Source organism: Ranitomeya imitator, chromosome 4 (assembly GCF_032444005.1).
Source record: "Ranitomeya imitator isolate aRanImi1 chromosome 4, aRanImi1.pri, whole genome shotgun sequence".
Taxonomy (NCBI): Eukaryota; Metazoa; Chordata; class Amphibia; order Anura; family Dendrobatidae; genus Ranitomeya; species Ranitomeya imitator.
This window is the reverse complement of record NC_091285.1, coordinates 447,266,106-447,281,169: the sequence shown is the minus strand read 5'-3', so window position 1 is coordinate 447,281,169 and position 15,064 is coordinate 447,266,106. Positions and strand designations below refer to the sequence as shown.

Below are 15,064 nucleotides of genomic sequence, written 5' to 3'. Positions count from 1 at the left end.
TGTGGAACTTATTTTTATTCTAAGAGCTAATGATTAAAATGAACTTTGTTTGTGGCAAACCCCTCTAAGCTCTGTTCACATGTCCGCTCATCTATTCCATTTGTCTGTTCCATTTAGAACAAACAGGACAGATAAATAGAAATATTAATCTCAGCATTCCTATCAAACAGGAGAGTCCCTCTTGATTTACCGTATATGGAGTCAGTCAGGTATTAATTTTTTAAAAACCAAATGGAATCCTAACTGACCCATATAAATCAATATGGCGCCTCGGTTTCCGCTTGAAATATGAATGCACATCATGCAAATTCACTTTGTTATAAATTCAATAGAGAAACCGAAAATGAAGTGAAACGCGACTTAGCAGGAATTGTTTATACCTCAGTAAACTATTTAAAAAATAATAATAATAGGAAAATGTCTTTAAAAATAATGTATAAGTATGACTCTTTAATTCAAGGGATGCCTAGACAGACATATAATGCAAGTCTGCTTACTCACAGCTAACGAAATCCTACTCATCAGAAGTAGATCATTAAACTTTAGTGATAAGCACACGTGCTTGGATAAGGTGTTATCAAAGCATGCTCGGGTGCTAACAGTGATTTTGGATGGCTCGAAAAAAATGCTCGAGTTTGGCTGCATGACTAACGGCTGTTCGACAGTTGCAACACAAGTATTGCCTGTTTGTTAGGGACTTGAACAAATTTTTTGAGCATGCCGAAGTCACTCGGTTAGTACCCGAGCACGTTCGCTCATCACTACTATACATTAATAGAAAATAACATATGTCTCTACCCTTGCCTACTGTATCCTCACCCATCCCTTGTAGATTGTGAGCCTTCGCGGGCAGGGTCCTCACTCCTCCTGTATCAGTTATGACTTGTATCGTTTAAGATTATTGTACTTGTTTTTATTATGTATACCCCTCCTCACATGTAAAGCGCCATGGAATAAATGGCGCTATAACAATAAATAATAATAATAACAAAAGGCTGTCAAGATTGGGTCAGAAGGCCCACAGCCGACTCGAACATCGTGGTCCACACTTAATAGTCTAAATGTTAGATGTGTGAATGCAGCCTAATATTACAGAAATGCAAAATAAGCTGAAATGATATGTGTCTACAAAAACACAAATGGTACGTTATTATACTCTGACAATGATGTGAAAGGACAGCATTAACTGTATCTTACCATAAAGGATAACCCCGACAGACCATAGATCTACTCGAGCATCATAGTGTTTACTGCACACCATCTCAGGAGCCATATACAGGGGAGATCCTCGTAGGGACTGAGGCTCATCCTGGCATGTCATGTGCTGAGCAAAACCAAAATCTAAAGGAAAGACAAATCAATCATTTATACTATGCAAGGGATAGTTAGTAGTAAATGTTCAGTAGCACTGACTAAATGTAGAGGTCTAAAGGTCTTCCATAACATGTGAAAATTAATCTAGAATTTTTTTTTTTCAATGTACAAAATTTTTTTCCTCCTATGTTAAGTGAGAACAAAAGGCAATATACGGTATAGAGATATTGGCAGAGCACTCATCTGGCCAATAATTATCTCTTTTTACTCCCCCTTAAAAATTGACTTTTAGCTTAGCCAAGAGGGATGGTTTATTTCAATGTGGAGGAGGAATAATCCGCTGCCAAACTCCTAAATAGTGGCTTATCCCTTATGAGAACAAAGACTCAGGTGTGTTAGAATTTAAAGCGAACCCATCAGTAGGATTGTGCACAGTAGCCTACAGAGTCAGGTCGGCGCCATTGTACTGATTACAATGATACATGGGTTGATGAAATCAGTCTTCTGGTTGTTTCTTAATCTTTATTTTCAGTTTTGTGTTAATGAGATTCTCGTACCCTAAGGCGGGGTTCGTGTACGTGGTGCTCTGATTATATAGTCATAATGCAGACTGCTGACAGGTCACTGATTTCTCACTTACCTGATCCCTAGTTTGCATAATGAACATACTAATGTATATATATGTAAAAGCATTAAGTTACTTCCCGGTAACGGCATTTTTCGGAGGCCCATGACACCACCACAAGAGAGGGGATCCACCCATCAGGAACAGGAAACCTACAGATACAAAAAGGGCGGCACCTCTCCCACACATCAGTTGTATTTCAGAGCATGAGAGGACTACCACGATTAATGGCACAGATATATATATATATATATATATATATATATATATATATATATATATATATATATATATATATATATATAATATACACACACACACACACACTATATACAATACATTTCGTTTTAACTGTAATGTAATTATCATACGTGAAACTTTATAAGAAGATGTGCAGCCCCCAGATGAAAGGGAGGGAACCAAGGGTGCTGTCATTGGGCCTCCGAAAAATGCCGTTACCGGTAAGTAATTTAACGCTTTATTCGCACTCCCATGACAGCACCACATGAGAATTACAGAGATGTAGCTACCCTAGGGAGGGACTATAGGCAGCAGCACCCTTAACCCGAAGGTGAGATCTGAGGAGAACCCCAAGTCCAACCGATAGTGTCTAAAAATGGTGGAAGGGGATGACCATGTGGCCGCTTTACATATCTGGTCTATTGACACTCCCAATCTTTCTGCCCAGGACAATGCCATGGCACCAGTGGAATGCGCCCTCCGATTCTGCGGAGCCGGACCCCCACCTGCTGTATAAGCCAGAGAGATAGCCTCCCTAATCCATCTAGCTAGCTTGCATTTTGATACTCTAAAGGTACCTTCACACATAACGATTTCGTTAACGATATCGTTGCAACGTCACGCTTTTTGTGACGTAGCAACGATCCCGCTAACGATCTCATTATGTGTGACAGCAACCAACGATCAGGCCCCTGCTGGGAGATCGTTGGTCGCTGGGGAATGATCAGGACCTTTTTTTGGTCGCTGATCACTAGCTGTTATCGTTGGATCGGCGTGTGTGACGCCAATCCAATGATGTGTTCACTTGTAACCAGGGTAAATATCGGGTTACTAAGTGCAGGGCCGCGCTTAGTAACCCGATATTTACCCTGGCTACCATTGTAAAAGTAAAAAAAAAAAAAAAAAACAGTACATACTCACATTCCGATGTCTGTCACGTCCCCCGCCGTCAGCTTCCCTGCACTGACTGTCAGCGCCGGCCGTAAAGCAGAGCACAGCGGTGACATCACTGGCGGTAGACGACACTGTTGGGCTTCAGAATCTAACAGTAGGCTAGAAACTTCTGGACTTTTAAGGGCTGCAATTGGGATTTTTCGCAATTTATTATCCAGCCTAAGTGATCTATCCTGGCCCTAGCTCTTTCTGCTTGTGACAGGCAATGATCTACTGAATTACCCACTATGAGGAAGTCATCTAGGTAGGGGACAATAAGAATATTTGACTCCCGTAAATGAACCATGGCTTCGGCAACTACTTTCGTGAATACCCTAGGGGCAGCTGATAGACCGAAGGGAAGCGCCCTAAACTGAAAATGGCGGACTACCCCTCCTATGGGGACCGCCACCCTTAGGATTTGCTAATTAGGAAATCTGCATGAATAGTTACATGATAGATTTAAAGGACTCGTACTATTACTGCCATAAAACAGTTTTCAAACAACATCTTTATTGTTGAACTGATTGACTCCATCTTAAAGGTTCGATTGACCAGAAACTCATTAAGGGTCCGAAGATTAATAATGGTTCTAAATGATTTATCTGGTTTCTGAATAAGGAATAGAGAAGAGTAGAACCCTCTACCTCTCTCGCATACCGGAACCTGCACCAGGACATTTTTAAGGCATAAACGCAAAACCTCTGCTTCCAATGCCACCTGTTCATGAGGGGAAGAGCGCAGGGGAGTTAACTTAAAGCTGTCTCGCGGGATGTAACTAAACCCAAGCTTAAGCCCATTAATTATTATGCTCCACGCCCAGTCACTATTTGTGATCTTTAACCATGCTGGAAGGAAGGCCAACAATCTCTCCCCCATAGGGATTGCTAGTCATTGGTCAGGTTTCTTACGCTTTCTTGAAGAACTTCATTTATCTTCCCATCTGAAACGGTCTCTAGTGGGTGATAATATGTGTCTTCTTCCCTGACCAAACTTCTTTCTATTGAAAGGACATCGGTAGGACATGGACAATAAATTAGGGAATTTCTTTTTGTCATCCCCTGCCTTATCCAGCAACTCATCCAGAGCTGGACCAAAACAGATACTTCCCCTTGCACGGGATACTACAGAGTTTTGACCTTGTTTCGATGTCCCCGACCAGCATTTCAACCACAAGGCTATACGGGCCGCGTTAGAAAGTCCTGCTGCTTTGGCCGCCATTCTCACAGAGTCAACTGACGCATCCGATAGGAAGGCTGTGGCCTCCTGAATTACTGGCGTTGCACTCAGAATTGTATCTCTAGGAGCCCCTTCCTTTAATTGGGATTCCAATTGGTCCAGCCAGACCATCATGGATCTGGCCATACAAGTTAAAGCTACCGCTGGTCTTAGGGAACCGGCCGCCATCTCCCAGGTTCCCTTAAGGAAGGTATCTGCCTTCCTGTTAAGGGGATCTTTAAGGGCCCCCATGTCCTCAAAAGGTAGCGAGGCCTTGGCCACTGCAGTATCTAACTTAGGGGCTTTGTACCAGGTGTTGACTGCCGGGTCCTCGAAGGGTTATCTACGTTTAAGAGCTGGTGGTAAAGAGCCCTTCTTTTAAGGCTTTTTCCATTCCCAGAAAATTAGCTCCTGGATCTTTTCGTTTAATGGGAAAGACCTTCGCTTCCTCTGATCCAGCCCCCTGAACATGATCTCCTGCCTGGATTGCTGCGGTTTGGATTCCGCTATGCCTATCACTCCCCTGACTGTTTTTACCAACTTATCTACCCGGCCCAGGGGCACACAGAAGCGGGCAGAGTCTTCCTCTAACGACGAGGGAACTGAATTGTAGGAGCCCTCATCCTTCTCCCCTTCCGCCAAAGAATCAGAGTCCAAAAGGCCTTGTATTTTGAGCTTCCTGCTTGAGACAGGGACTTCAGGGATTCCCTCAATTCTGCCCTGACCATCTCTTTCAGGCTTGCAGTAACATTAAGTGATTCTTCTGCTATCTGAGGAAGTATAGTAAAAGCAATATAGTCTATCTAGACCTAATGCCACTCCTCCCTTCCCTTCCTTGAGACCTCATCGTCTGCTGGATACAGTGGGTACATAACTTTTTTGGGCATGAATCTGGTAAGGGGACTCCACAGAGGGCGTATTCCTTGTGTTTTGCCTTACCCATGCACTTCTTCCCCTAAAACAAAAAAAAAATATAAGGGGGGACCGCATCACTGAGTGAACATTCACGTAGATCAATTACCAGTGCCTGCAGTGAATGGGTACTGGAATATGAGGGGGGGGGGTTTTCACAGTTGATGCTCCCGACCCTGCTTGAAGGAGCTCTTACGACTGTACTGGTCACTCCTTCTGTCACGCTCTTTATCCTTAGGCTTCTGTCGTACCTCCTCCTGCTGCTCACGATCACTTTCCATCATGGACAGATAATGAGGCCAGAAGCATGAGTCCGAACCTGGAGCCTGCTTAAATCCCCTCTTCCGATCAGCAGATCTGCCTCGCGCTGCCTCCCGATTGGCTCTCCGCCCCCACAGGTGCAGTCGACCGGCCAGAGGGACCTGCGTGTGTTCGGTGTCCTATTCCGGTGGGCGCCGCCATCTTGGATTCTCCACACATGCGCAGAAACCCCGGTGACCTGGAAGTGCACGTCGCTCCACCTTTTTTTTTTTTTTTTATTTAAATAGATTTTTATTAAGAACTAGATGGCAGCCCGATTCTAAAGAATCGGGAGTCTAGAATCCATATATACTTTATTTATTCAAATGTAAGAATAATACAATTAATAAATAATAGTAAGAAAGAACAAAAATAATAGGCAGTATATGGAGAAAACACCAAACAAAAGTTCAAAATTGGTGTGAAAATGTCACTGAACCACTTCACAACTAAATATATATAGTTTTGGTAAATGGTATTATCATTTTTTTGACGAAATTCGGCAGGAGCTTGAAGAGCAACGTCACTGGGCCCGCCTCCACGCAGTAGAAACTTGCTGTGAGGTAAAAATTCAAAAATCACACCAAAATGGCGGGCGGAGTGTGTCACAGTACGGCACGTTTCTGATTGGTCGCTCGCAGCAGGCGGCAACCAATCAGACACTGGACACTGTTGACGTCACTTATCTCCGGACATTAGCTCCGGACATTAGCTCCGGACATTATCTCCGCACATTAGCTCCGGACATTAGCTCCGGACAAAGCCACGGAAGTTGGCACAAATTGCAGGAAGTAGTATTCTAGGCAATTAATCTCCGGACATTAGCTCCGGACATTAGCTCCGGACATTAGCTCCGGACATTAGCTCCGGACATTAGCTCCGGACAAAGCCACGGAAGTTGGCACAAATTGCAGGAAGTAGTATTCTAGGCAATTATATATTAGATAAACATAAACATTACATTTTCATCCATCTTCCAATTTGTTACATACAAAGTTTCCCCATTTTCAAAACCCCCAACAATCCCAACAAACCCCAATTCCCCTCCCCCCATGACAGCTCCTCTCCAATGGAACTTCTATAACTAGCATTGATGACTCTATGGACCGCTTAACTCCCTTATGACCGCTTATTCGTCTAGCAGTTTTCACCATTCAAAGGCCCTCAGCCTCCCATTTCCTTTACCTACTCATCCTAGCTCGAGCCAGGGAGACCACATTTTGTCAAACGTTTCTATTTTCCCGCGTCTCTTGTAAACCCCCTTTTCCAATTTGAGACCATGTTTTACATTTGCAGGAATTCACCCCTTGCAGGCGGTTCCTCCTTGATCCAGTTCCGTGCTATCACTTTTCGAGCCATATATAATAGCCTAGCAATTGCTATCTTCCAGGTGTTATCCACTCTAATTTCATCCACATATCCCAATAAGCACACTATCGGATCTCTCGGCACCCTACATCTATACGCACCTTCCACACGACTCAGAACTACCAGCCAAAAAGCAGCCAGTCTTGGACACGTCCACATCATGTGATATATTCCTGCATTCTCAGTCCCACATCTCGGGCACTCAGAGTCAGCACGCAACCCCGCTCTATGCAAAACTTCCGGAGATTTATAGACCCTGTGCAAGATGTACAGCTGCGATAGTCTATACGGCTCACTTAGTGACATTCGTGGAACCCACTCAATTACCGACTCCCAGGTTTCATTCTCCATTGGGCCTAAATGCCGCTCCGCCTTTGACGTCACCGTGGCCCATCGACACTTCCTCAATGCGTCCAGAGCAGTGCGGAACGCCCGGCCTGCCAGCGGCACCCCGAACAGCGCCCACCATCACGCCCCTGGCTCTCCACGAATCACCGCCAGCCCAGTCCACGCACAGCCAGAGAGGAAGATCTCGGGGAAATATTTACCCGGCGTTGGCTTCCATGGAGACGAACATCCTCCGGACTCCGTTCCCTGCTGCGAACGACACTGCCGTGCAGCCCAGCAAGGACCACCATGACATCTCCAGGAACTCCGCACCAGCCGAGGTAGGAGACCCCCCCTGAGTCGGCCGGCCTGGGATCGATGAGACTCTTCTTCTGTAGGATCCAGTCCCACAGGAACAAGAAACCAACTGATGCATGGGAGAGGTTGCCGCCCTTTTTGTATTTGTAGGCTTCCTGTTCCTGAAGGGCGGATCCCCTCTCTAGTGTTGCTGTCATGGGAGTCCGAATAAACAGGGAGCTTTGTTTACTCACCGTAAAATCCTTTTCTCCGAGCCACTCATTGGGGGATACAGGACCGTGGGTATATGCTGTTGCCACTAGGAGGCTGACACTAAGTTAATACAAAGAAAGTTAGCTCCTCCTCAGCAGTATACACTCTCCTGCTGGCTCCTAGAGAACCAGTTCAGTGCAAAAGCAGTAGGAGATCAAAAACATCATATAAGAGTGCAACGTCAAACTAACAAAAAACTCCAGCCATTAGGCTAACAGGGTGGGTGCTGTGTCCAATGAGTGGCTCGGAGAAAAGGATTTTACGGTAAGTACACAAAAAACAGGATATTTGGTTGCTTACCGTAAAATCTGTTTCTCTGAGCCTTCATTGGGGGAAACCATGAGATCCAGGGTTCTACCCAAGATCCCCTTCAGTACGGACTCTATTAGTCCGCCGTTGGTATCCTTGAGGGATGCTTTCTCTGGGAAAGGAAGGACCGTATTGGTGGAAAGTCTGGAAACCAAAGGGTCTATAGTCGGAGAAGTGGTCGAGTTCGCAGTGAGCTCAGGAGAGAGGGGATATAGGATACAGAGATGCTTCCCACTTTGGAAGCGGCTGGACTAATGATTCCGAGAAAATGACAAGGAAAGACCACTAAATTGAATTGACAACAAAAGACTTGAGAGTAGGCTACTGTGAACCTGCTAGAGAGCAAAACGCTGAAGACGTACTGAAGGGACCTTGGGTGGAACTCTGGATCTCATGGCTTCCTGTGTCCTCCAATGAAGCGATAGAAAAACCCCTGTTTCTCCTCCGCCTCATTGGGAAGGGGGGGGGGGGACACAGGACCGTGGGACGTCCCAAAGCAGTCCCTGGGTGGGAAAACAACAAAACATCAGGCTTCACGTAACAACTGCCTAGATGGGCGCCACCGCAGCCTGCAGAATTCTTCTGCCCAGCCCCACATCAGCTGAAGCTTGAGTATGACCATTATAGTGCTTTGAGAAAGTTTGTAGGCTGGACCAAGTTGCGGCTTTACAGACCTGCTCTGCCAACGCCGGATGCCGAATGGCCCAGGAAGCTCCCAGTGACCGAGTGGAGTGCGCTCTGATCCCCGCTAGGATAGGCTTACCTCTAATGCGGTAGGACTCCTGAACGGTGGGACAAATCCACCTAGCTATCATGGTCTTTGAAGCGGCTAGACCCTTCCTGTGACCCTCAAGAAGCATGAACAAAGAAGCCGACCTTCGGAAGGACACCGTCCTTGAGACGTACCTTCTCAGAGCTCTGACTACATCCAGATTATGGAGAGTCCTTTCCATCCTGTAGACTGGAATTGAACAAAATGAAGGAAGTACAATGTTCTCATTAAGGTAGAAGGATGAGACAACCATGGCCAAAAAGGATGGGGACGGCATAAGGACAACCTTGTCCTGGTGGAAAATAAGGAAAGGTGCTCGACAGGACAGAGCAGCCAGCTCCGAAACCCGCCTGATTGATGCGATTGCAATGAAAAAGGCAACTTTACAGGACCGATAGGTGAGTGAAATGTCCTGAAGCGGTTCAAAAGGAGCTTCTTGTAAGACTCCCAGTACCAAGTCATGGTCCCAAGGGTTTCAAAGCATGTGATGGGGGGGAGCACATGTGTAATCCCCTAAATGAACTTCTTCACATGAGGTTTTATCACAATACTACGTTGGAATAAGACCGATAAGGCGGATATCTGGCCCTTGAGAGAGCTGAGCGCCGGGCCTGAGTCCAGACCAGTCTGTAAGAACTCTAAAATGGTAGGAACAGAGAAGATGAGGGGAAGACGTCCACGAGCCTTGCACCAAGCAAAATATGTCTTCCAGGTACGGTGATAAATGCGTACGAGGCTTACGAGCATTGATTATTGTGGACGCGACCTGTTCTGAAAAACCAGACTGGGTCACAATCCAGGATTCAACGGCCAAGCCGTTAAACACAGGGCCGCTGGGTTCTGGTAATAAATCGGTCCCTTGGAGAGCAGCTCTGGTCGATCCAGCAGTCGCCAGGGTACGTCGGTGACGAGGCACACCAATTCTGCGAACCACGCCCAACGTGGCCAATCCAGAGCGGCCAGGATCACTGGAAACCCTTCCGCCTTAATTTTTCTGATGACTCTCGGAAGAAGCGGCATCGGGGGAAAAATGTACAGAAGACAGAACTAGCGCCATGGAAGAACCAGAGCATCCACTCCTATGGCTCTTGGATCTCAAGACCGAGCTATGAATCTGGAGACTTTGATGTTCAGTCTGGACGCCATCAGATCCACATCCGGGGTCCCCCAATGAAGACAGATCTGTTGGAAAACGTCTGGATGAAGTTCCTACTCCTCTGAGGCGAGACCCTGATGGCTGAGGAGGTCTGCCTCCCAGTTTTCCACGCCTGGAATGTGCACTGCTGAGTGGTTCCTGTCTGCCCATCGAAGAATGCGAGTTACCTCGCACATGGACGCCCTGCTGCGGGTACCCCCTTGATGGTTGATGTATGCCACAGCCGTGGTGTTGTCCGACTGAACTCGGATGGGGTGACCCGCTAGGAGATGAGACTGCAGTAGCGCTAGCCCTATCGCTCGGATTTCCAAGATATTGATTGGAAGTTTCGATTCCTCAGTGGCCCTGAACGGTGTGGTGACGAAAAACTGCTCCCCAGCCCAGAAGACTGGCATCGGTAGTCATCACCAGCCATTGAACCGGGAGAAAGGACTTCCCCAGGTTGAGGGAAGAACTTAATGTCCACCATCTGAGAGTCTGCCTGACCCGCAGGGATAGGCGGCACCGGCAGTCGAGGGAGAAAGGTTTCCTGTCCCAAGCATGCTGTAGGGGACAGAGGTGCAGCTGTGCGAAAGGAACCGCTTCCATTGCTGCCACCACTTTCCCCAGTACCGTCATCGCAAAGCGGATGGAATGAGGGAATGACTGAGAAAGTGTGTGGGCTCCTTGCTGAAGGGCTAGGTCGTCGTCTTGAGGGAGAATCACCAACCCTTGGGAGGAGTCCAGGGTCATGCCTAGAAAGGATATCTGCTGGGCTGGAATGGGGGAAGACTTTGTTAAGTTTATCAGCCAACCCCGACGAGAAAGAGTATAGTAAGTGATACGAATGGACTCTTCGCAGTCGTGGAAAGACGGACCCTTGACTAGGAGGTCGTCCAGATGGACATGACAGCCGCCATGACTTTTGTGAAAACCCTGGGAGCGGTAGCGAGGCCGAAGGGCAAAGCCGTGAATTGAAAGTGCTGTTCGCGAATGGAACTTCTGGTGGGGGAGAGGAAAAAAAAAAAAAAAAAAAAAAAAAATCGGGATGTGCAGGTAAGCATTTCAAATATCGATGGATAATAATAATCTTTATTTTTATATAGCGCTAACATATTCTGCAGTGCTTTACAGGCAAATGCCGCCTTCTTGTTGCTGCAGCTCAAAAAATTACACTACAACAAAATGGCGCAATAGCGTCTCTCAGTAGGAGATAGATGATACTGCACAAGGGCCTCCGGCTCCTTGCTGCTGCAGTACAAAAAAAAAAAAATTACACTACAACAAAATGGTGCCAGAGGCGGCTCATGTGCAGTAGCATCTCTCGCGTACCGGGAGATGCTACTGCGCAAGCACCGCCACCATTTTCTTGTAGTGTACATTTTTTTGGCTGCAGCAACAAGGAGTCGGTGGCGGCACTTGCACAGTAGCATCTATCGGAACACGGCAGATGCTAATGCACAGGCGCACCTGACGGCACCATAATGATGGTGATTATTTTCTCTTGAAACACAGGAAGATAGTAGGCACTAACTGATAAGAGAAAGTGCGAAGGCGTCCCAGGCGCCTCCATTTTGATTAAGTGACATGCTTTTTTTCAAATACACACCTTAGTATATTCATTATGTAAACTAGGGGGCAGGTCAGTGAGGAATCGGCGACCTGTCAGGAGTCTGCATTATGAATAGCTAATCAGAGCACCAACTTTTAAGGGTACGGCGGATTGTAACTGAAATGAGTGAAATAAATGATGTGATGGATCCTTTGATTAAGACATTTTTGAATAGGGGCTACCCGAGTGAGCTTTTACAAAGAACAAAAAAAGTAGTCATTAAACGTGAGAGGATGGATTTGTTAAAAATAAAACCTAAGGAGAAGAATTTAACACGCATCCCATTTGTGACTACTTACGCGGAGGAGAGTGGAGCAATAGCCAATGTTGTTAAAAACATTGGGGGATGCTTACTAAGTGTATTCCTGGTATAGAAGGACTTAGATTGCCACCTCTCCTTTCTTATAAGAGGAACAAGAACATTAAAGACTTTCTGGTCAAATAGGATATATGCTCTTTTAAAAGAAATTGTCAACCTACATTAATGGGTAGCAATAGTAAAGGCTGTTACCCCTACTTGTCATGTGTGAATAGTGAACTTATGTTAAAGGGTCCAACTTTCACACATCCTATTACACAGAAAGTATATAATATTAAACTATTTTTTTACCTGTAATTCAGACTATGTCCTTGCAATCTGTGGTATATCGGTGAAACCACTTGTGATTTTAAAACAAGGATCAACCAACACCGATATACCATCAGAAAAAAGAGAGTGGATCTTCCAGTGCCTAAAGATTTTTTGGATTTGAAACATACAGAGAAACAACTTAGATTTAAAATCATTGATGCAATTCCACCACAAAGAGGGGGCGACAGAGAGCGCCTTCAAAAGAAACGTGAACTTACGTATATACTTGAGTATAAGCCGAGATTTTCAGCCCATTTTTTTAGGCTCAAGGTGCCCCTCTCGGCTTATACTTGAGTCATTGTTCCCATGGGGGTTCGCGGGGGAAGGGGGAGCGGTGGCTGTGACATACACACCTGCTCCTGGCCCGGTCCCTGCATCTCCAGTCTCCGGGCGCCACAGCTTCTTCCAGCGTTGAGCGGTCACATGTACCGCTCATTACAGTAATGAATATGGACCCGACTCCACTCCCATAGGGGTGGAGCCGCATATTCATTACTGTAATGAGCGGTACCGGTGACCGCTCAACGGTGGAAGAAGCTGTCAGCGCCCCGAGACCGGAGATGCAGGGACCGGGCCAGGAGCAGGTGAGTATAATGGGGAGGGGGAGCACTGCGCGATATTCACCTTTCCTCATTCCGGGTGCTGCTGTGTCTTCCGCGTCCTCTGCAGTGACGCTCAGGTCAGACGGTGCGGTGACGTGGTTAGTCCGCGCCCTCTGCCTGAACGTTCGTGCAGAGGACGCGGAAGACACAGCAGCGCCGAAACGAGGAGCGGTGACTATTGCAAGTGCCGGGGGCCTGAGCGATGAGAGGGGAGTATGTGATTTTATTATTTTTTTTAATCGCAGCAACAGCATATGGGGCAAATATCTCTATGGAGCATCTTATGGAGCCATAATCAACGTTTGTGCAGCATTATATGGGGCAAATATCTCTATGGAGCATCTTATGGGGCCGTAATCAACATTTGTGCAGCACTATATGGGGCAAATATCTCTATGGAGCATCTTATGGGGCCGTAATCAACATTTGTGCATTATATGGCATATTTTAATATGGAGTATCTTATGGGGCCCATCATAAACTTTATGGAGCATTATATGGGGCTCCTGATTCATTATAGATATTCAAAAACACTTAACCTACTGATATCTCAATTAATTTTACTTTTATTGGTATCTATTTTTACTTTTGAAATTTACCGGTAGCTGCTGCATTTTCCACCCTAGGCTTATACTCGCGTCATTAAGTTTTCCCAGTTTTTTGTGGCAAAATTAGGGGGGGTGGGGGGGTGGTAGGCTTATACTTGGGTCGACTTATACTCGTGTATATACGGTAAATGGATATATGAACTCAATACTCTAAAACCAGCAGGACTTAATGCAGATTTCAAAATTCATTCAGTTATTTAGCAATCCTTCAAGATATTTTGCTCTTTATAATTGGCTAATTGGGATCCAGGTTTTATATATGCAGTTATTTATGTGCTAAATAATTATATTTTAATTTTATTTTTTATAGATAAAACACTTGGTGTCACCTGTCACCTTACTGGTTTGGAGAGGAAACATGGATGTATGGATTACTATATATAACTGCCAATAATTAAAAAAAAAAAATAATTTATTGTTAAAAAAATATTTATTGAATAAAAAGTAGTATCACAAATAAAGTTCTCGGTCAATCTTTTTTTATAAACGTATGATTTTTTTTAGGGTTGAAGGAGTTTGAAGAAGTTATAGGGTTATGGGCATTTCTACCTTTATAGTAAGTTGGATCACTAGGGTCCGGAAGGGTCCTGTGTACCACTATGGCACTATTGGTGAGCGGAGGTAGCCTGAGGAGGGTGCCGCCCGTTGCATCAGGGTAGTTATATAATGCCTTAAAAAACTGGTATACTCCTTTATAATGAATGAAAATTTACCCATATATAGTATGGTGGTGATGATATTGTATTATTTATAAGCGCTAGATTAGCGTTAAGTAACAAGGAATATCATCCCGTATGGTTTCAGGGGTATTTCTCTTCATAATACCTGAGATATGCATTTTTTCTGTGTTTGCCTCTTCCAAGATGGCATTGAGGAGATGATATAGTGCGAGTGCGCACTTATAAAAATGACACACAATGTTTTTTATTGGCGGTTAGCCCTTGTGATGCTAAGGAAACATTGAGACACGCGCAGTAGCTATAGGTGAACGCTGGGATAAGCTGTGATGGCGTCTTCCATACCATGCTGACATGCTTGATATAATACTTAATTTTAATTATGTACACAGCTGCGATCAGATGTTATGCAGATAAGCATGGCAGCAATCATATGGTAACACTAGAATATTTGTCATGGAGTAAAATAATGTTTTGGCACCAAAGCACTTTATGTATGAAGCTCAGCTATATAAATTATGTGGTCATATATTGTTTTTATAACATTTTAAGATAATTATATTGATTGTATGCACTTGAGACTGTTGAATATGGCTACAAAAGCACACTTGATTGTAATACCCAATGCTTGACAAAGGCTCAGGAGGAGCCGAAACGTTGCCCACGATGAGTGGGGCAGAATAAAGTTTTTCACTTTTTTCCACCTGAAACAATTGGAGTGCTGCCTTCATTTTTTTCTTCTAATCAGAGCACCAGGTACATGAACCCCGCCTTAGGGCACGAAAATCTCATTAACACAAAACTGAAAATAAAGATTAAATAACAACCACAAGATGGATTTAATCAACCAAGGTCTCATTGTAATCAGGCGCCAACCAGACACTGTAGGTTACTGTGCATAATCCTGCTGA

General features: G+C 45.1%; 1 protein-coding gene across 1 annotated transcript in view; it reads right to left on the bottom strand.

The window, feature by feature from the left end:
* ULK3 (unc-51 like kinase 3) overlaps positions 1-15,064 on the bottom strand; it is a 53,395-nt gene that overhangs the window by 26,816 nt on the left and 11,515 nt on the right. The window contains exon 5 of the mRNA XM_069765705.1: positions 1,198-1,341. Coding sequence (XP_069621806.1) covers positions 1,198-1,341 — 144 coding nt within the window. The remainder of the gene's footprint in view (positions 1-1,197; positions 1,342-15,064) is intronic.